This window comes from Terrapene carolina, unplaced genomic scaffold (assembly GCF_002925995.2).
Source record: "Terrapene carolina triunguis isolate 2854851 unplaced genomic scaffold, T_m_triunguis-2.0 Scaffold629, whole genome shotgun sequence".
NCBI classification, from domain to species: domain Eukaryota; kingdom Metazoa; phylum Chordata; order Testudines; family Emydidae; genus Terrapene; species Terrapene triunguis.
Window position 1 is genome coordinate 7,905,967 of NW_020664980.1, and position 22,501 is coordinate 7,928,467.

Genomic DNA, 22,501 nt, shown 5'->3' on the forward strand with positions numbered 1-22,501 from the left:
TCACAATTGCCCCACCTGTGGACTCACAAGGCCTAATTTCCCCTGTTCCCTGTGAGGTTGGCAAGTAGTATCACCCCCATTTTACAAATGGGAAGCTGAGACACAAAGAAGCTAAGGTATTTGCCCCAGGTGACTCAGCATCGGAGCTGGGATTGGGACTCTGGGCCACTAGCTAGATATCTCTCTGCGTTCCTCGATGCCTTTCACCATAGTATATGACGTTGTGCAGGGATTTAAAATAAAAAATTGAGAGCTGTTTGGGTCAGCAGTCCATTGCCCATCCTGCTTAGGTGTAATCAAGGCTTCTCATTTTGAGTGGGATGCTAGTTCTGTCCTGCTCTGGATTTAGCCATGGGCTGTTATTTGTGAACATATCAAACTTCTGTGTCCCAGCCCAACGTTCAATCCACCAGAAGCTGCCTTTCAAAAAGGGTAAGACAGAGAAAAACACAGTATGGCAGAGAACTGTTTCAACGGAGTACAAAGAATGCTTGCTCACCCAACGGCAGGATGTGTGCATCCTGACATTATCCAAACCATGATCTCTTGGAATCCTGCATTCTGAGTGGCCCAGAGACGTATTTAAATCCTTTACTCCTTATTAATTAATATTTTATTTTTGTCATTAAAACTGAGTGACTTTGAGTACACATAGGAACCAGATCTGGTGAGTCAGGAGATGCCATTTTTGCGTGATCTTTGTTCAGATTGGATTAACATTTGCAATGAGTGCCATCACCAGTCCCTGGTAAAGTATTGAAATTGTAGAGACATGAGGCAAGATTTACAGTGGTAGGGTGAGTTTGGGAACATACATCACTGACCACTGGCATGAGGGAATCTTAAGGTGAAATAATCAATGGACAGCAGTGTGCAAATAATTTCCTGCCTGTTTCTCTTACAAAAACCCAGTATAGACATGTAGATATCTTAAAATGAGAGAGGTGAAACAATTAAAGAACAATGTGAAATGTTAACTAGATTTTTGTTTATTAGTGTTCCAAATATTTAACCACAAAGAAACAGAGACTGAGTCCAGACTAGATTTATGTTTGGCTGTGAGGAGATTAAATTTTGCTTTCCGTCCTAAACCTGCTGCTCTTGGCCCATGGTTTAACTCCTTGGACAATGTGATTCCTCCTCAGGACAGACAAAATAGAAACTGCAGGAGTGACTGTGCTGTAACGTGGGGAAAAAAATGTTGGTGGAAAAAGCAGCTACTTTGCCAAATGCACAGCTGGGAGAATGGGAAACCGTTAAAGGCAGCCTCGTTACATGGAAAAAGCCTATTTTTCAAAATGTTTGTTTGTTTGTTGGTCAGACAGGAAATTCATTCTGCTGACAGCCACTACAGCATCTGGCAGAATTTGGCGCCTTTAACCAAGTTAGTCAGACAAGTTCATTAATGACTAATGAAACCGATATGGTAAAATGACAAATAGAAAAACAGCCCTGTGGATCAGAGAGCAGACCATTCAATTAGCACGTTTCAAATAGGAAATGTATGTAATATAGACTTCTCTTTTTTTAAATGGTTGTCTGCTTGAAATTTACAGAATTCCATTAAATCACTTCCCAAGGTTCCTAGTCCTAAACTTCAGTTTGATGCTTATTTTTCAAGCTCTGTTGTGAACAGAAACATGGTAAGCTCCAGTAAGTTTCAAGCTTGGCTTCCCCCAGAGGAATGATGGGCCTCCCAAAGGGAGTTCCCAGTCAGAACTGCCTCTGAGTTATGTAAATGATGAAATTCTGCATTTGAGATGTGCCTAGAAGCAAAGATGGTTCTCAGCTGGGTCCGCTTAGACCTTCTGCATGTGTTTACAACCCAAATGTTATATATCTCCAGAGCCACAAATTATCAGCTCTCCCCACGCACTTCAGGGAAATGTGACTGATATTTTCAAAGGTTTCATCAAAGAGATAGGTCACCAGTTTATGCTTTTACAGAGCTTTGGTGCTTAAACAGTGTGGAAACTAACTGTGTAGGAGAAGAAACACTACAGAAACTCCTTGTGCCAATAACTAGTGCTGTGGTATGTGGACAGTTCTTAAGGTTCACTGTTCTGGAATGAAGCTGACTTCAAACGCAAAGCGGTCTTAATACAGGAAGCAGCTTTTCCTTAGCAAGCTGCCTAACAAGAGTTCAGCAGAAATGGTCTTTGTTCCTGCTGAGCATTTTGAGAAGAGGAGCTGTAATAACTCTCTCTTTAATTAGCTGGGATGACAGTCAGGAACTTCGAATAAAAATGAATTATAGTCCAGTCCAGTGAGTTTGATCGCTGGAGCCTGACAACACACCTTAACCAAGAGCCTTGTAAACTGTGTCATTTGCACAGCTCACCAGCTGAACTATGCACCAGGTTTGCTGGTGTCTCATTATGATGTTTTCCTCTTTGTCTTTAAGAGCTGTTCTCTCATCATGGGGTGATAAAATCTTTAATTGTACATTCCCAGGGATCATGGATTGGTTTTGCAATTGAATTAATTTGCATGTCAAAATCACTTTAGATAAAGGCTTGAGTGCCATGATCCTTTTATATTCAGATATCTTGGCCTCTAGAGTAATGAATGTCACTTCTGGATTAACTTTGAATGTTTTCTCGCCCCTGGGGCAGGAATGTTAAACTTCAAAGGTTGTTTAGGTTTCCTGATATATTGTAGCGCTTGGCTGTTTGTTGACATGTTTATACACTACTAACTTCTAAGCAGTGTGAGAGGAATTTTTGTCTGGCAGGTTGTAAACAGAGCAGGCCAGTTCTCAACCACGTGCACTAACTTTAATACACACAGAGCTTTTTAGATTTCATCAAGCTGAGACACAGTAATTCACTGAGTGGCATAAGCAAAAACCTTATTCTTTCAGGTTTAGGGGCTAAGTACCATGATTCTACAGTTATGGCTCTTCAGAGCAGGGACTGTGATTACCTCTGTCTGAACAGCACCAGGCAAAAGGCAATCCCAGTCCTTTTCAGGACATCTGGATGCTTTGGTGATATAATAATAATAATAATAATAATAATAATAATTAATAATGGACCTCATTTTCAGAAGGGTGGGAAATCAGTTGGAGCTGTTAATGCAGAGCACCTCTGCCAATCATGTTCAGTAATAATGACTGAGGCAGCACTTCTGTTCTAAACCCCAATTTTCTTGTGCTTAACAAAACTCTCATTTCAATTTCTTTGGGTTTGAAACTTCATGCCGAGCTTTAAGCCAGAGGTGAAATAATTTTTGGAAAGTGTGTAGAAAATCCATTCTGAGGGGGTATTTTAACCTTTCATTGATTAAGAATGTTACTCAGACATTTGCACTCTAGTAACTCCAAAATAGTTTCAAATTCCAAACCTGGCACATACATTCTGTACTCAGGAGTTTGTCTCCTACTTTTGAAACCAGATTACTTTAAAACGGTATAATGCACAGTATGTTATTTTCCTTACTGACTTAAAAGATCTACCAAAGCCTGCTACTCCAGTGATCCCAGGTGCAGATATTTGATTGGTTGATCATTCCTCAATCACCAGAGTGGGATTGAGGCTGATTTTGAACTTGGCAGTTCATCTTGGTATTGCACAGCAAGTTTCTATGCCTTGTAAACTTTACCTTTTCAGTTAGGGTGTGCACTGCTGAACAATTTGTTCCTACAGTAATAATCCACCTGAACCTTTCATCTTGATACCTGTATAGCAGATTTTAACTGTTTAGAGCTAATGAAGCAATACGCTCACATAATGCTCTAGTATTTTCAACATTTGGGGGAAGTTGGGATCCACATTCAGATCTGAACTTTGCAGTCCAGGTCCATCTGCATTACCTCTGCACTGAGGTTGGAAAAGAATGTATGCCACAAGCATCTGTCTAGCCGCCGGAGCAACTAAGGCTTTCACATCGATGAGTAGCAATGAGTCCAATTATAGAGGATATTTTTAGGAAAAGCCACACAGATGTAGATGCTTTATAGACTCTTTCTTCCCGATCCCAGGCAGAGCCAGTCTGTCTATCCGCTCCCGTCATGTGGATTTAGACAGCCGTATTCGTCAGCGCTCTCTGCTGGGGCTACTTTCTCCAGGTAAGTATGAGCTGTGTGAGACAAGACAGCAGCTTTGCTGGTCTCGCAGCTTGCAGTTTGTGCCATACAAGCTTGCAGCAGACTGCAAATGTCCAGGGAGGGGCTGTCAAGATTCCAGATGGCAGGAGTAGGGAAAGAATTTTGCTTTTGGTTGAGTCTCTCTAAAATCATAAAAACATTGAGTTTCCATGGAGAAGCCGTGAAGATTTAGTTTTGAGCAATAAAAGTATAAAAATAAAATATTAAAAAAATCCCCCACTATCAATATTATAAAGATTGGATGAGGTCCAGTTTTTATATTTGGTGTCAATGAGGTCACTCCAAACAGCTCCTTACCTTGAACTGTAATCTTTACTAGAGATAAACTGTTCCTTTCCTCAGTATAATGGACTGCGTTATGTTGCGTGGAGACTGACATGTTTTACTGGCTCTCGGTCAGGTTGTAAAGCTGGTGGAGAGTGTGATCACTACCAGTGATTTTATTTGTCCCCAGGACCGCAAAATTTAAACATCTTGAGCCTTTTAAATTCCATTTGTCTCCTGCTGCACTTCCCTGCATTCCAGTAGATGCTGCATCACTGGATTGTTGGAACTAACTCCTTGCTGACCCCTGTAAAAGCCTCCCCACAAAACTTAAAAACCTAGGGTCAGGTACTTAGCAGGTATAGAACAGTGTAGTTCCATTGACTTCAGTGGATCTCTACCAATTTAGCCCAACTGAGGATCTGGCTGCTAGAACACAATAAAACTTACATACAGAGCAAGTTGCATTCTGCAACACAAGCCTAGGACATTGGAGTACTGCAATGTCCCTCTCTTCTCCCTGTTACCCTGGCAGATTTATGAGCATGTCAGGCCGAACTCTGCCTTCATATACATGTGCACAGTTCCCACTGATTGCACAGACATGCCTGTTAACACAATTTGCCCCTTAAGTGTGGATTTGTCCTACAATTACATAGCACTAGAGCGCTCACAAACATGTTTGGACAAAATTGTGAAGAGTTTGTTACAAATGCTTGCGTTGTTCCTTCAGCCGACCGACAGCAAGCCCCTATGCTCCTGTTGGTCGCTTCAGCTAGACTAGATTAAGCCCCAGGGGAGTTTATGTGCAAGCAACATTTGTTCGCATCTCCAGCTTTTGCTTCTGCTATGTGTTGTCATGATATGTAGGGGATAACATTCAAAACTGTTGTTGAAGGCATTCTTCAGGGACTTATCCCTGGAACAGTGGCAAGAAAATAGTCAGCCACGTTACCTTAGTTTTCCACCATGCTGCCTGAGGCAACTTCTCCTGTTGAGCATCTAAATAGAATATAAAACGAGAGAGAGGAGTTTACAGTCCTCCATGGTTGCCCCAAAATCTCATCTTGCATGGTGTTGGCATTTTCACTTATACTATAGAGTGGGACAGGTTTTGCAATGCTGCAGACAAAAAAGAACACCTTGTTAGATGAGGATCAAACTTCACACTGTGGCCAATGGATCAAATCAAAACGTCTTTTTTGTGTGTGTGACAACGTATCTCATGAACAGTTGTTTATCTCCCAGGGGCAATTCTTGCTCTCTCCAAGCTCCAGCCATAAAATGGCAAGCTTGGCAAAGCCTGGCTATAATCTCAAAAATCTATATGGAGTTAATGAATCTTGTAAACTAGTAAAACCTCTTACAATCTCATTTCTGTGTTGGTGGATAACGTGGCTAGGGCTGGGCGTTGGGTGTACCTCCAAGAGTTGCAGTTTGATTTGTGCTGAGACTCATGCTTTTTCTATTAAAAAATATGGAGGTGTATGGGGGTCCCAATTCAAATCCAAATGTTGGTGTGGTTTTGGTTTTTGCTGTAACACTAACAAAAATAGTGTGACAACTGAGATCTGAAAATGCCTTTTTTTTTTTATTAAATAAAAGCTGCTGATCTCTGTAAGGCTAGATTACATTGCAAATTAATTTTTATAAAAAACCCATGGAATCTGAATGCCGTTCCAAATCTTTTCTGCTATCAGTTTGGCTACTAGGTTATGCACTCATCCGCTGTCGTCATGACAGAGGAATACTCAGCAAGGATGCATTGATGGATGAAGCCAAAGAAAAGCGTCAAAGACCCCAGGCAAAATGCACACCTCCCCTTTGTTTTCATTGATTCAGAAACTTTGTAAGTGCCATTCTTCAGGTGAAATCAAACACCAAGTGAAGCACTGCTGCCTTTATTTAACTACTACTGCTAGAGCACCAGCAGTGATGGAAAAGTGCTGGGTTAGGCTTGGCAGATCTGCAGCACCTTGGCATCCCTACATGGCCCCCTATTATTATTTCAGGAAGAATGCTTTCCTTACAAAATTTCAGAGCTGCATAAGATAAGGAATGTATCTCAACGATTTGCTTTGTTTACTTCTGTTTAGCATTTGTTCCTGTGACTTAAAAACAACTCAAAGAGTGCCATCTAGTGAGAAAAGATGTGTTCTCCATCTGCCAGACACAAATACTGATGGAAAGAGCTGTACCCAGCCACCCCTTTTCCTGTTCATCTGGCAATAATGTTCTGCAGATGGGTCTCTCTCCCACATCTGAATCCTCCTTTAAGACCTGAATCCAGCCATCTATCACGGGAGGGTTGTGCTAAACGCGAAGTCCCAGTGATCACTGACATGCCCTCTATTGCAGGTTTACACATCCCTTGATGCTGAGCTCTGGAATGCATACCACTGGAATCCCTCATCCAGCCATAGTACCCCACTCCGGGAAGCAAGAAATGGATCATTACGACCGGACCATGTAAGTCAGCAAGTCTTGAGACAATGGTGAGACTATCAAAATGGTCTCCTTAACTATTTAGTCCTAGTCTCAATTATTCCGCTTTTTATATGGGAGGGGACGCTTTGGGTGGGAAAACCCTGTGGAGGCCAGACATGGAAAATTTGCAACTCTGTCGATTCGACAAGCAAGGTTGGCGGCACTACGCTGTTGCCCCAGCAACTGAAAGGCGCCGGTGGCATGATGGGCATGATCATTAGAAGGGTCCGTGCCCTAGTTGCAAAAAATACGCATTAGTCTAGGTTTGAGCTCAAGTGTTTTAGTATTTAATATTTTCACAAGGAACAATTTCTTCTGACTACTGTTCAGTTCCGATAGCTGAGATGCAAGAGCGTGCTCGTTACTGACTGTTTTGTTTTTGTCCAGGAAACCCCAACCAGAACCAAAGAGAGAGAAGGAAGCCAAGAAGCCCACTATCAAGAAGCCCCTGAATGCTTTCATGTTGTATATGAAAGAAATGCGGGCAAAAGTCATTGCTGAGTGCACCCTGAAAGAAAGTGCAGCTATCAATCAGATTTTAGGAAGGAGGGTAAGAGCACAGAATAGAACATATTGCTGGCTTCTAAGCAAAGCCATTCTCTTCTTCACAATCCCATAAAGAGAGAGAGAGAGAGAGAACTGATTAGCTACTTAACAACAAAACTATTACCTGGGAGGCTTTGAGGAAATCAGTGTTTCTTTAAATGTGGTCTGTGTCACTCCACAGAATAAAATGTTTAGATGAGCAAACAGTAGGAGTGATTGGGGTGTTCCTTAGAGGGATTAAGCCCATGGGAGGGTCTCTCCCTTACTAGTACTTTTTAAATAACATTTTTAAACCACCAGGTAGGTGCCTTTATAGCTCAGTGGTTTTTATATCCTGTTACTGAAATGAATATTTACAAACCCCCTTTCAATATATGAGGGCAGAGGGGTGGAAGTATAAGATCGTTACTGTAATGGGGCTTGGCTGCGGTTCGTCCCTCAGCAGGGCTGTGGGGTATCCCACCACCTCGCTCTAGTTCACTGTCAGTCCTGGTCCTGCGGTAGTGGGGGACAGCAAACCCACTGTTAGGGGCTCAGGCCCTTTAGGCCAGGGCTGAGCCAATAGTTCTATACAGACGCCCAGGCCCTAGGTCAGGGCGGGGCAGCAACCAAACAGTCAGGGACCCAAGCCCTTAAGCAGGGGCTGAGTCAATGGGCGAGAGGTCCCAGCCTCTCCAGGCCAGGGAAAGGGGGAGTCTGCCACCCAAGGGGTGGGTGGCAGGGGGGACGCAGGCCCTCCCACTCCACTGCGTCCCAGCCCGGGGCCCTAGCAGTAGCGGAAACTCGCTGCTGTCAGTGGGGATCCTGGCCGCAACACACTGACATAGGCTCTGGCAGTGCTGCAACCAGACTGGGGTCGGCTGCCCCTGGGCTACTTCCACACTCCCCCTCATAGGGTACCTGGGTCGTGCCAGTGTCCTCGGCGGTCTCCAGCAGCATCGGTTCCTCCGGGTAGGTGGTGAAGGGTAGGCTCGGCTACTCCTCGAGGTAGCAGGCATGGGGCAGGCTCAGCCAGTCCTCCTCGGGGTAACGAGCGAGGGGTAGGCTTGATTGGCCTGGTGAGTCCTCAGGCCAGCCGCGGCCAGCTGCCGTCTCCCAAGTGGGAGCACGGCCACAGACGTCTGGTCTCTCTGGCGGCTGGTTCTCAACTGAGCTCTGCAGGCGGGCTTTTATACTTCCGGGTCGGTGCCGTGACCTCTGAGGGGCAGGCGCAGGACCCAGTGGCTCCGCCCCCGTTGGTGTTAGGGGAGGTTCGTCCCTCAGTGGGCCTGTGGGGTATCCCACCGTCTCGCTTACAGTTACCAATAGATCAGTGATGTGTAAACTAACCACTCCGACACTGGATCCTAATTTAAGGAGTATTATGACTAAGGCTGCGAGTTTGTCACGGAGGTCATGGATTCCGTGACTTTCCATGACTTCTGCAGCAGCCAGTGTGGCTGGCTCTTGGGCTGCCCTAGCAAATCAGGCAGCCCCTGGGCCAGTCACACCAACTGCTGCTGGGCCTCCCCACGCACCCGCAGCACACACCCCCCCCCGCCCCCGCGGCCCCCCCCCCCCCCCCCCCCCCCCCCCCCCCCCCGGCCCCGCCCCCCCCCCCCACCCAGCACCTGCAGCACTCCCAAGATTTAGTCAGGGGTATAGTACAAATCATGGACAGGTCATGGGCCGTGAATTTTTATTTACGGCCTGTGACCTGTCCATGACTTTTACTAAAAATACCCATGACTAAAACGTATCCTTAATTATGACTATGGTAGAGGCAATGTGTTTGTCCCTGCTGGGGAAGAAGTGACCCCTATGGATCCAGCCATTAGGGGTCTATAAAACCTAAGGAGAAAAAGACTGTGGGGAAAGTGCTCCAAGCACCACTAGCTACATAGAGAACTTTCATTTCATTCCCTGGGGAAGCCAATTAGCCACGCCACTACAGATTGAAGGGTCAGCCTTGCATTGTTTACCAGTGTTTTCCTCAAGCAGGTAGCAAGCTGCTCACCTTTAAAAGTGTGTACATTGTCCTTATGCCACTGTAGATGCCCAGCATCAAATTACCCCGATGGAACTCAACTGACACGAGTGGTGCTACACAAGGGATAATGGAAGGCGATCCCATCTAGCCCTCATCTCATTCTGACAGCAAAGAGGAATGGTGATGAAATGCACTGAGGAGTCTCACATGGACTTTGTTGTTGTTGTTGTTGCAGTGGCACGCACTGTCACGGGAGGAGCAGGCCAAGTACTATGAACTGGCTCGGAAGGAACGGCAGCTTCACATGCAGCTCTACCCAGGCTGGTCTGCTAGAGATAACTATGTGAGTGCTTAATGCAGCTAGGGACTAAAGGCCGCATCTTGGCAGCATGTTTAGAAATCTATAGTTGAACCTGAAAATGTCACCTGCCTGATTTAACAGCCGTCCCTGATAGCGTACCTCCTGATAGCCCTGGGGCGCACCAGTGCACTCATACAGATAGGTGATAGAGGGGAGGGTATTCATATACCCATAGGCATAAGAATATATGTCTAAGGAATACGTTACATTTTTTGTTTGTTTGTGGATTAATATATACTTTTGGCAAGCATGTCACATTTCCCAACAGCTGCTAAATGATGTGTCTTTATTAACAAGGAGGTTTGCATACTTATTGTCTTAGGTAGAAGCTCTAATAAAAATACCCAGGTTCATATGAAAAATAAGCAGAAATCAAAATGATTTTTAAATTACTTGAATGGTCGTTGGCAATATTAGTCCTATGGAAATATACTCCTATGATGGCCTTAGGCAGTCAATGGTTTTCCATCTGTGGTCCATGGACAACAGAGGAGCATTTCCTGATGATCCGCAGAATGGAACATTTTGAGAACTACCTCTTAGGGCGGGGTGAAGGTTAGGAAAGGAGGGGGTCTAAGAGGAAATCGCAGCCTCTGAATGAAAGATCTGGAGAACTCCTGGCCTAAGACTTTGATAAATAGAGAGCTGCAATGACTTCCACAATACTCACTATGGTGCTTGTTAGGCCCTTTTCCTGAATTCCTTGGCAGGGGGGGGGAAAATCAGCTTTATGGATTCAGGAATGACCGAGAGAAAATCCTTCTCCTTTAATATGGCTGCCTCCCCCATGGAGACTTTATGGTTTAAAGACTTTATACTCATTTTTTATTATTTGTTGATGGTAGCACTTACTTTGCTGGTAAGATGGAATGTCCCTGCCCTAAAGAGCTTACAGTCTAAGGACAGACCAACAGAGGTTGGGGGTAATGGGAAACCTACTTTTTTCTGTCCTTTTACTTTATTGCGCTTGTCAGGAGATTTACTGTAGGTGGCAGTAGGTCTTCAAGAGTGCCTTAACTGTGGAGAGTATACAGGCTTTGTAGATGAACTCCCTTACTGGCTAAGCAGTCTCTCACCTATCCTTATAGTACTGTATCATAATTTTAAAAACTATTTAATCTAAAAAATTAGAAATATCCCTACTCAATGACATGACATGTAACATCAATATTGTTTTGCTCTGGGGCTGATGTGTCTCTCACTTAAGCCTGTTTTATAACTGAATAACTCCACTGATCTCACAGGAATTGCTCCTGATTTACACCAGTGTGAAACTAGACAAAGTCCTTTTATAAGTTTGTCAGCACTGGCCTCGTGTATGGAAGCAGCTCTACTGCCCAGCATTAGTCACTGCCCTAAAGTTACTGGAGATATCAGTCTTTGTATTTTCTGTTTCCTTAACTATACAGAGCATAAAATATTCACAAGCTGATTCTGTTGCATTTCCCACCCATATATAACAATTAACCAGTAGTTTTAATTAGCTATAAATATACTGTAACAAGTGAAAGTTACTGAACTTCAATGAGCTTTGGGGAATTTCAAATGGGATCCTTATTGTTTCTTCACTCTAATTCCATTTACCATGGTTATATCCTCTCTTGGCCATTATTATGACACCTTTATTATCAGCGGAGTTGGTGGCTTTTGGACTTTTTCCAATATTGCTTGCCATTCATTAGGAGAGAATTCCACAACAGTGGAGATAATGATCTTCACTGTACAGATTCTAGTCCCGGCCTTAGGTTAGCTGCCTACCTGGGTTAACTTTCAATCATTCATGATGCTGCTGTCATAAATAAAGGTAAGTACAATGTTGTCTAATCTGGGATCATATGCTGCGTTTGCAGGATGACAGACTCACTGATCTAATAGGTCTTTACCCGATCCTATGATTCTAAAGGGGTCCCAAACAAATGTTTGGTTCACAGTGTTCAACTAAAACAGGAACATCCAAACATGGCAGCGGTTCGTCTCTCAGCAGGGCTGTGGGATATCCCACCGCCTCGCTCTAGTTCACTGTCACCCCTGGTCCTGCAGTAGTGGGGGACTGTCTGTGTGCTAAGCCTAACTCTTCCATGATTCTGCAGTCAGAGCAGGGATACCAGAGGCAGGTGTTTTTATTTTAAATGACCGTTTTAGACAAGTGTCCGGAATAAGGTTGCTGAATAGAACAGCAAGAAATATGCTCTGTAAACATCTCAGCTGTCACTACTGGATTCAACACATGGCAGTGTCAGAGCAGCGTTCCCCAGTGGTTGTTGGCAGTGTGAAGCATGATCTGCAGTAACCAATGGGGAAGGCCATGAAGCACACTGAACGTTGGCATTTCAAGTACTCATAGGCTATGTCTACACTTAGGACGGCATGTAGAATACATACACTGCATGGCTGTCTAGCATGGGTATAAATAGCAGTGTAGCTGGTGAGGCACTGCTTAGGTGAGTAAAGTAAAGACATCCTAAGGTTCTGGCGTACGTACCCTACCTGGCTCTCTACACACCCAAGCCATGCCTTCATAGCAGTGTAGCATCCTGCTGCTGGAACCTCCCCCTGCCAGAGACTTTCCCCGATGGATGTAGCTACACTCTGCAATATGGACACAGCCTGCAGCTATGCACACCCTACATGCCGCAACCACCAGTGTAGACAAAGCCATAGTCACACAAGCCACATCTGGGTCTCTCTCATATAGCCTAACTGCTCTCCAATTCTCTGTATGTTTGTTCTCCTCTTGATTAGATTCCTAGAACAGTAGGATCCAACAGCCTCAGTAGCAATTCTGAATCAATTCATTAAACATTAGTGAAATATTATTTGTTTTGTTCTGTCTAGAAATCTGATTAGGTGGTTATATTTATAGAGGATGGGATTTTCAAAAATGCTCCCTGTTGGCCTAAACTCTGCTCCCATTGAAATCAAGGGGAGTTTTACCATCAACTTCAATGGGAGCAGAGTTAGGTCATCCGGAGATGGTAGGAGCTGAATCTCTTGGAATCAAGTAAGAGAGAATTTTGAAACACAACGCCTTATTTGAATTAGACTCTAAAGAGTATTTTTTAAAGCAGACACCTGATGTCCCTTTAGCACCATTTTCTTTGTGTTCTAAATTGATTTATTTTTCTCCTGACCATTCCAGGAATGTGTCTGTGACTACTAACTTTCAGGCGAGTACAAGCTTCCAGTAGCTAAACCCTGGTGTAGAGTCGTCTGTTTGAAACAGTCTCATCACCTCTTTACTTTCCAATCTGTGGCACATTTGAGAAGAGCCACTATAAAAAAATTAATCATTTCCCCATTTTCTCTTAGCTGTACCGATCATTTAAGAGGCAACCCCATTAAGTGAGGTTTTATAGGAGTAAGAGTGCTACACAAACGTGCACATTCAGCTTTGCTTTTCTAGTCTTTATTTTGAGGCTAGACAGAAATGCCTAACTAGTTAGCTTGGGACCTGATCCAAAGCCCATTGCAGTCAGTGGGAGTCTTGCATTTTCTTTTAGCTGCTCCCTTCTCTCCTAATGCTGCTAAGATAAATGATCACGCCACCAACTGTGTTTATAGCCACTCCTTGGCTTCCCAGAATGGCTGTTCTCCAGGTGACTCCTCATTCCATAAGCCTGCATCTCTCTCTGTGGCACTCCACCAACCTCAGCCAAGGATCTCCTGATGGAACATACGTGGGGGAATTTTGCATGTAGCTCTTCAGGATTCTCAGTGGCGTGTATTCCCCTGGGATGGCTGCTAAACCAGTATCCGAAGCAGCAGTCAGTGGTGTTATGAGAGCCAGGGCAACACCAGCAGCCTCTGATACAGCAGGTTGCTTCCCCTCCCACACACCAAGATGGAGTGCTTCCTTTAACAAAACCGCCTCGTTCTGCATTTCTCCCGCTGAATCTTTTCTCCTCAAAAAAAAAAAAAAAAAGCTGCCGTCTGTGCTCTGGAAACATTCTCTCACCCTACCTGCACTTCTCCAGTAGCCCCCATATCTTCTGCTGGCCATCCAGGCTCTAGCAGTCTGCTCATCAGCTCATCCAAAGTTGTTTTGGGACAGAAGTGCCCAAAGCCAGGAAGCGGCTGCTTTGTGATTTTTCTCACTGTATCTACAACAAATGCTTTTCTGTCTCCCCAGTTTTGTAACTCAAATGGGGAGGAGGAATCTAGGTCAACGCCCCTGGCACGTGACTTGATATGAGACAGGAAATACAGTTACTCCCACACTGAAGAAAAGCTCACCGCGATTAGGAGCTTTCCACCTTCACTCAAACCACAAGAAGTCATATAAGAAGTCACAGGTCAAAGCCAGCACTGCAAGCAGTCCTTTCATACAGGACAGATTTGCTCCAGCAGCTCTTGTGCGCTTGTTAATAGAACTCATTGGGACACAAAGGGTGTTATTATGCATTCCGTGTCAGAGAAGCAAGTAGAGGATAAAAATGTGTTTCCTTACTAATGGGCAGAAGAAACGGAAGAATTGATAGGCGGGTCCAGAACAGTGAAGAGAGAATTGAAAACACAAAACTGGCTATTTTTAAGAGTCCTTAACAACACTAATGTGGTCATGGCTGTTATTACCAAATATTGTATACTAAGAAGAGCATCTTCTCTTCAGTGATACGTCAGCCGCACAGAATGCTGTCAATCCCATGGAAGCTCTTCTGTTCAGCTTTAACATAGGCTTCCTTTAGAGTGCACTGCTTTACTAGCGTGAAGATAAAATCTATTTTATTTTTACAAGTTTCTAAAATGTGCCCAGCACTGCACAGAAACATAAAAAAGCATGGTCCCTTCTGCAAAAGGTTTTAGTCTCATTTTCTTTGTGATGCAGTGAGGTGACAAGCAATAGGAAGGGAAGTTGTGAGGGATGGCCGGAGTTACGGTAATAAGATCACACAGTGCCTCAGTTGGGCATGGGCATATTTTGTTCTATTCATTTAAAAAAAAATAATAATAATGGGCCAAACTTACTGCTGGTGTAAATCACTGGGAGGAACTAAAGAATGTTGTTCAGCAGTTTAGACCCAACGCTAATGTGAGTAGAACTATCAGTATGTAAAACAATTCCAATGAAAACACGGGGGAAGGGGAAGACAAGGAGTCAATTGAAATATTGCCCTATGGTGTTGGCAACCCAAATAAGAGAGGGAGTTTGAAGAAAATAATAATCTACTTGTTATTTAGTAACACAGGCAACATATGAATTTATCTTGACCATATTCTCGAACGTCTACACACTGAAAGAAAGAAGCTACCTCTTAGGGTTGTTTAACCAGCCAGTTGCCATTTTGAAGAATCAGTTTTGGCACACCTGGGAAGCAACAAGAAGGGATTTGCTGATTCGCCGTTACTGATTTAAGGTTGGGACTAGTACTGTATTGTCAATCAAGGAACAGTGCATTACTTTCCTCTTCGGATCTCATTATACCCAGCTTTGCCAACCCCAAGCATTCAAGAGTCATGCCTTAAAAACAAAACAAAAAACCCACACACACCTTCCTGATATTTTGAAAGTAATACATTTGGGGTTCTTTTTGTTTGCCTTATGCTGTTTGATGGGTAGATCTCCAAATATATAAGGTTCATGATTTCAAGCTTCTCCCTGCAACGATGAGGGCAATTTTTGTCTGCTGAGATTCTCTCATACCATAATTCTATGAGCTGGGACTTTAAAAACCACCATTGTGAGACTTGCAATAAAATCTGGGGCGTTGACAACACTGTTTACCTTCTGTGCATGTATTGGATTTATTTAAAGAGATCAGTTACTATTTTAAAACTTTACCATTTTTACTATTTTAATACTTTGCTCTTCAGTCTTCAGGCTCTTCAGCCCGTGAACACACTCAGTTATACTCAGGGCCCCTGGAATTCTGCGGCACTTCAGGGCCAGTTTCTGCGGCAAGGGTAAGAGAATTCTGCAGCGAATGTTAGTCAACTCTGCAGCAGTGAGAACGTGTAGCTGTCTGCCACTCTGTACCCACCGACTCCAGTGTTAGCTGCAGAATTCCAGGAGCCCTGAGCTTTTCACACTTCCATGGCCATGGAATCGCTCACTGGCTATGGAATTTATTTAATCCTCTCACTACACTTCAGAGTACAGTGTGGGCTAAATGTTGCTTTAAAGTCAATGCCCGGTATGTCATTGGACATTGTTCTGTTATGGAACATAACAGAACAGAGACAGACGTGAAGAAATTGCAACAAATGGACGATGTGTTTTTTCCATTGAGGTATTGGGAAAAGTTAAGTCTAGGACCAGCCCAGTAGTGCTGGTATCTTTACTCCTGATCTTCAAGAACATTAGCTGGAGTGTGAGCATTCAACGCTATCCAGCGACTTATACCCATAAGTCAAGCCTGTGCCAGCAGGGCAGCAGGCATCAGACACTCATTGACAAGCAACACTGAATGGAGTGCCCTGGATTTAAAATGCCAGCATTATTTTGCTCAGATGGAGTTTAATCCAAAGGAGGAGGGTTATAGCTGTGTTCTAACCAGCTCCTTCAGTGCAGCTGAATTTGTAACGTGGATGTGATCGTAGACTAGAGTTACATAACATGGTTTGACCATACCCGCAATTATCAGGGAAGCAGTGTTAGCACCTTGTTAACAATAAACATGTTCGAGCACAGTAAAAGCTAGAGTGTGGACAGGGCCTCGGTGGTCTCCAAACTCTTAATCACTTTTCTTAAATTATATGTAAATCTTATGCACCATCTTTGCTGCCTGTTGTGGAATAATCAAAGTGCTTATGATATTGGATTCCAGAACTTCCAAAAATCAGGAAAATATATTCCAGAAAATAGTAGATTTGTGGAACGTGAAAAACAGGCCCTAGATAGTTGAGCAAATGCTTATTTTAAAAACATTGGCTATGGTTTCACTCAAGGGGACCAGAACATGTAGTGGAAAAGTGGGTGTTCAGATAAATAAACTGTTTGGCCATCTCACCTGCATTGATTTCCATTCCATGTGCCTAGCACTGAGCCTCAGAATGGAAAAAAATTCAACCATCACCTCTCTGCTTTTTGGTTAAGATCAAGTGTTTTGTTAATCTAACTGGGGGTCATATTCTCCTGTGACCGGAGAATATGATCTACCACACTGGGGTATTTCCTTCTCTAACTACTTGACGATTTATCTAGAGACACAAAGTGGGTGAGGTAATGTCTTTTATTGGACCAACTTCTGCAGGCAAGAGAGGCAAATTTTAGAGCTTACAGAGAACTCTTCCTCCGGTCTGGGAAAGGTACTCAGAGTGTCACAGCTAATTATCTGTCAGTGGCATCCTCAGAACTGCTCATCCTCTCTCATTTTTAGTCACTCCTTCATGACAGTTGAGGAAGATATAGCCTCTCTATAGAATTTGCTACCTATGTTAGTGATATCCCTCCCTATCAGTTTACTCAGGCCTTTAGGCACATACCTCCAAGAGGAGCTTCAGGAAAAAGAAATTCCACCTCCAAGTTTCCTGCTGCACAAGAGGAGCACCAGGCTTCTACACTCTTTCAGGCCCCTCCCTCCTGCAAGGCCAGGCCATGATGGTGACTCTCTGCTGCACAGGGGCCCAAAGCGGGAGGCTCCTTATAGCTTCCTTCTCTCCCCTGGCACTTTCAGAGATCATCAAGGCACAATCTGGCCCTACATGCCCAGAACGGTCTGTCTATACACAATATATATTACTGCATGTGGAGAGAGATTCTGATTTGGTGAATTCTGAAAAATGGTGTGTTGCATCCCGTAACTTCCAGTGTATGTTGAAATACTTGTCCTAAGTTGTTACCAGTATGTTCCCTTTCCACGAGGGTTCGCGCTATATCTTTTTGTCTCTCCATCTGTGTTGAGTTGGCATTTATACAGATAAAAGAAGCAGTGTTTCATTCCTGCAATGATTCAGCTGGCCCATTGGCGGCTACCTTGTGGAAGATCCCTAAGCCTGCACAGTCTGATTTGTGGAATAAATCACTGGTTTTGGTATGTGCTTGCATTTGGGAATATGGCTGGCAAAGGAAAGCCCACACTGTGCTGCCTGAGCACTTCTCTCACTGAAGGGGAGACAAAGTATAACAGTTGTTGTTCATGACTCCGTGTTTCTTCCTTTGTATTTAAAAATATGGTATTATTTCATAGTACAGTTTGCTGTCTCTAACTGTCAACAAGGTTCTTCAAAATGAATATCAGAGACTAGATAATCTCTGGCAACTGTGAAGACAGATAGCTCTAAACCAGACAGAAAATGAAGCAGTGGTTTCTCCCTATGCTTTTGTTACACCACGCAGGCCTGTGTTCTCCACGACTTGCTAAACTGTAGCTTAACCATGATTGTACATACATCTCTAAAACTCTAAGGAAAGGTTGGTTTTACCAGCAACCTTTTGCTGAAGTTATCAACCGTAGCTTTGAAAAAACCCTACACACCTTTAATTCCTAATGTGTGGATTATTGATGGGCAAATGGCCAATCAGGTGACACAGAAAGCTGTCTGGTTCTGTACAAGGCCCCTCGTTGCATCATCTGTGATGAATGAAATGACAAAAAGGGAGATGTACATATCAGACTGGGCAGGTCATGTTGGGAGGTTTAAGTTTGCTACTGCCCCTGAGCTAATAGACCTGTTTTTTTTAGTATAAGCAGAAGAGGGCTCATGCTTTTAGTTCCAAAGGTGCTTGGTTCAGTCCTCATGGGCAACAACAACTCCAGATGTTGTGACGCTTCATGAATTTTACTTATGCCTTATGACTGTCCCTTTCAATTGTTGTAGTCATAATACTGAACAGCCTCCACCAGTCCTGAGAGAAGAAACTAATATTATTTCCCTCTTGCATCCTAGGGAAAAAAGAAAAGACGAGCAAGAGAAAAGCAGCAAGACTCCAATTCAGGTAAACTAATTGGTACTGAATTCAGCATGTTACTCAGTAGCTTATCACTGAGTGTTGTATTTTGCCATCCAGGTTTAGCTCATTCGGTCAGCTTTCTAAAGCTAAAAAATGGCATATTTTAAAGTCACAGTAAATTTCTTCTATAACTATCTTGTTCCTAAAAACACATGGGTGGCATTTATGAAAACGGAGCAAGCGGGATTCCAGACCTGAAGAGCTCTTTGTAGCTCAAAAGTTTGCCTCTTTCACCAATGGAAGTTGGTCCAATAAGAGATATTACCTCACCCGCCTTGTCTCTAATATCTTGGTACTGACACAGCTACAATACTGCAGTCAAACTAGATTGTGGCTAATAAATCATTTTTAATAGAAGTCACCCCTACAATTTGTTCTGCCACAGAGATATTCAGGGGAAATGCTCCAGTAGGTTCTGAATGGCAGGAGGCACCAATGTCCTTTAGTCAAAAGTGATGCCTTTATCCGTTAGATGCATCAATATTGCGTATCTAAGAGCTATGAAACCTCTTTAAAGGCCACCCCAGGGACCACATCACAAGTCTTTTTGTAGTAGAAGTAGCCTAAACATCAAACAAAATTGCACTGAAAACCATGGGGTACTTTAATGTGGTTGCTAACAACAGAGTGCTCTTTATTGGAGGTGGACCTAGTGCAAATTTCACTGTGTATATAGATGTGTGTGCACACCCACACAATCCAAAGTTATTCACATCCTAGATTTGGAAGCATTTCTAAGTGATCTGTACTAATGGACCTTTGTTATATCACATCAAGAGAAAATGTCAAGGCATATGCTTTGTGTCTCTCATGAAGCTAAACTGCACATTTCTTATAGTAAGTTAACTTTTCATCTCAATTATTGCCTAGATTGATAACAAATGTAAGATTTTATGTAGTATACGTGGTGTAAAAATAAATAATTTCACCCACCACTGGAATGCAGCCCTCTTTGGGCTGGAAGGCAGCTGCTGATTAACAGCACAGAGCAGGAAAAGTTGGCGATTATGAAAGTGAATGAGTAACATTGACACAAAGGTACTGCTCAGATCTCATTTACCCTAGTGCGAAAAGTTCACATGTATCTAAATGAAAATAGGGCACTATCCCAATCAGCCCCTATTGTCACACAGCAACACTACACAGGACTTTAGGGCAGTACATGCAGAAGAGTGGCTTGTCCATTAGAACTAGAGAGAGAATTTAGGGAAGCAGAATGGAATTGCCCCATATGGGTCTCATTGGTGCTATTTGTTTTCAGTCTGCTTCTGCAGTATTTTCCTCTTCTGTTTTAATATATATGAGGACTCAGTTCTTTGGGCGGCCATTTAACCAGGGAGCAGGTAAGATTTCAATACAGGAGGCAATGGGTGGCTGTCTGATTTGGCAGCATTTCAAATCTAAGAAGTTTGACATTCCATAAGAAGCAATTAATTTCCAGGTAAATTCCTAGCTTTCCTGTAACTGAATGTTGACTGCCTGGACTTGGCTTTGTGGAGAAGTGGTTGAGTTAGGAGAGCACCAGAGGTGGGAGGGACCAAAGTCTCCAACATCTGTAACTTGAGGCCATTTCCCAAACATCTCCCCCCGCCCCCCACCGCCCCACTGGGTGTAATCTCTCTGATACTTGCCTAACAATCCCTTTTTTACAGGAAAGTGGGGTCTGAATAGTTCTGTTGCTGAAGAATTGGATTTTAGTCTGTTAGTTTTGTCTTAAGTGGCTGAAATGATGTTGCATCTTTTCTTCTTCCTCCTGCTCCTCCTCCTCCTCCTCTTTGTGCCTCTGTCTTGCCCATTCTCCGCCACGCATGCTTCTGTGTTCAGATCCCGCCTCTCCTAAGAAATGCAGAGCTCGCTTTGGCCTCAACCAACAAACGGACTGGTGCGGCCCATGCAGGTGTGTATCAGAGAAACTCTACTCTGCTTTTAGTGCCTTTTCCTGAGCGCATTGTTTCCCCCCCTGTATGTGGTTTTATTTTTCCATGCATGTTTCTATAGTGCCCTTGGCTCCTAACACACAAAACAAACTACTGGCATTGCTCAAATTTGTTCCTTCCAAACTGGGAAGGTTTTCCCCGGGTATCATTGTTGTGGGCTGGTATTGCTGAAGGTTCCCCCCAAATTCTTTCAATTTCTAAGAGAAGAGAGTTGAAGGGACGTATGTTGTCAAGGTTGCTAGACCCAAAATTCGACACGTATTTCTTATAGCAGGTTGGTGAAGTGCATGTAATAGTTTACATGTTTTATTAAGATTCCTATTTCACTGTTCCTGGGAGGCTGATCTACAGGGTCAGAGGTTCCTACAATGGTGCACATGTGGAATGGAGGAAAACAAATGCTTATTCCCCATCTTCCTATTTCCAAAGAGGGACTTGATGTGGAGCCTTTTTCCCCTTATATGACCACCACTTTGAGGGCCCATACAATGTACCCAAAGTGCTGCCTTTCCCTATTTACATTTGGGACTAAAAATGTACATTACCGTAGTACGCTGCCATTAGAACAGTTAGTGCCCCAAGCAATGAGATGTTCTGAGGACTCCACCAACTCAGGCTTCCAAGGAACGAATGAGGGACTAGAATGAGGAAATACCTTGACAAGTGAACAGAATGAGTAATACCTGGGTCAGAGTGTCATTAAGCAGTCCCAGGCATGAGAGGCCCATGACCTACTTCTGGACAACCATGTATGGAGTAAATGCAGCCTGAGCAGAGTAGAGGTGTGTACAGTTCTCAGTACAATCTGCTGAGTCACAGGGCATTATAGTTCCATCTTTTGGCTTCTGTCTAGCAAAACCTGAAAGTTATTTGCATTGCATTAAAAAGCAAATAACCTGAATTGCTAAAGGAATATGCAGCTATGAGGGGCCTAGATGTTGGCTGATCACAGCCTGTGATGCTGGTACATTCTTGGCTGGAAATGGGGGCTTCCAGATTGGAGCTTCAAAAAAAAATCTCTTCTGATTGAACCAGGGTGTCAGATACTGGCTATCCTTCAGAGACCAGTCTATTTAACAGGCAGTGTCCTGATGCAAGTTGTGTAGTTAGATTGGTCCAACTTCCAGCATATCACTGGTCATAAAGAGTCTTAGTTAACCCCTTGTATTCTCCTCCTACACAAAATCGCTCCCTGTCTGTATTTGATCTTTCCCCTGGGGAATTCTTTGTATAGCCCTGAAAATTCCTCATTTCCCTTTTTAATACAACACACCCTCATGATGCCACCACAATCACCACCTTTCTGACCTTGGAAGACTGGGGTGCCCTTGGAGGCTCTGAATGCTGCACCTAAAATTGGTCAAAGAGCCTCTTATGTGATGTAGGCCTTTCCTAGCAGCAGTGCCAGTCAGGGAATTGACAGACCAGGACAAAGTGTTGAATCCGGGTCTCCCATGCAGCCATGAAGAGCACAATTCTTAGGTGTGTGGGCAGTGTTCGTATTTTTACTCCCAAGTTTATTTGAGATCTCTTAATTAGGATGCAGTGCTAACACTTTGCTTTGCCTGATGTTGCTTACCAACTAACACGCATCGCTGGAGTGCTCCTAAGACCTTAGCATGCTTTCTTGTTTTTTACCCTGATATCTCACATACTGTATAATAGCAGCTGTTCTGCAATTCCAGGTACTAATACACAACAGCCAACTTGGGGGCTTCAGAAGTGTATGCTTTCTCATCATTGACATCTGCCTCTGACAGAAACCTCCAGAGAATATCCATTCCAAAAATGGGAGAGAATTAACTGATTAAAATGCTTTGTCCCCTCAGAAGTTGTATCTTCATCTGGGAAAGCTTGGTTCTATTAGACTCCTCTTCCAGCCCCAACATTTAGAGGAAAGATAGTGGGATCTATGTAATTGGTGAACCTAGTCTAAGCA

General features: G+C 43.6%; 1 protein-coding gene across 3 annotated transcripts in view; it reads left to right on the forward strand.

Moving 5' to 3' along the window:
- The window catches only part of TCF7 (transcription factor 7), a 111,517-nt gene that overhangs the window by 83,466 nt on the left and 5,550 nt on the right, over positions 1-22,501 (forward strand). For 2 of the 3 annotated variants that reach the window (XM_024205833.2, XM_024205834.2), the window contains exons 6-9: positions 6,731-6,841; positions 7,247-7,409; positions 9,610-9,717; positions 18,562-18,610. In XM_024205833.2, coding sequence (XP_024061601.1) covers positions 6,731-6,841; positions 7,247-7,409; positions 9,610-9,717; positions 18,562-18,610 — 431 coding nt within the window. Of the gene's footprint in view, positions 1-3,982; positions 4,070-6,730; positions 6,842-7,246; positions 7,410-9,609; positions 9,718-15,546; positions 15,637-18,561; positions 18,611-22,501 lie in introns of all 3 variants that reach the window. The other variant, XM_024205832.2, reaches the window with a different exon arrangement.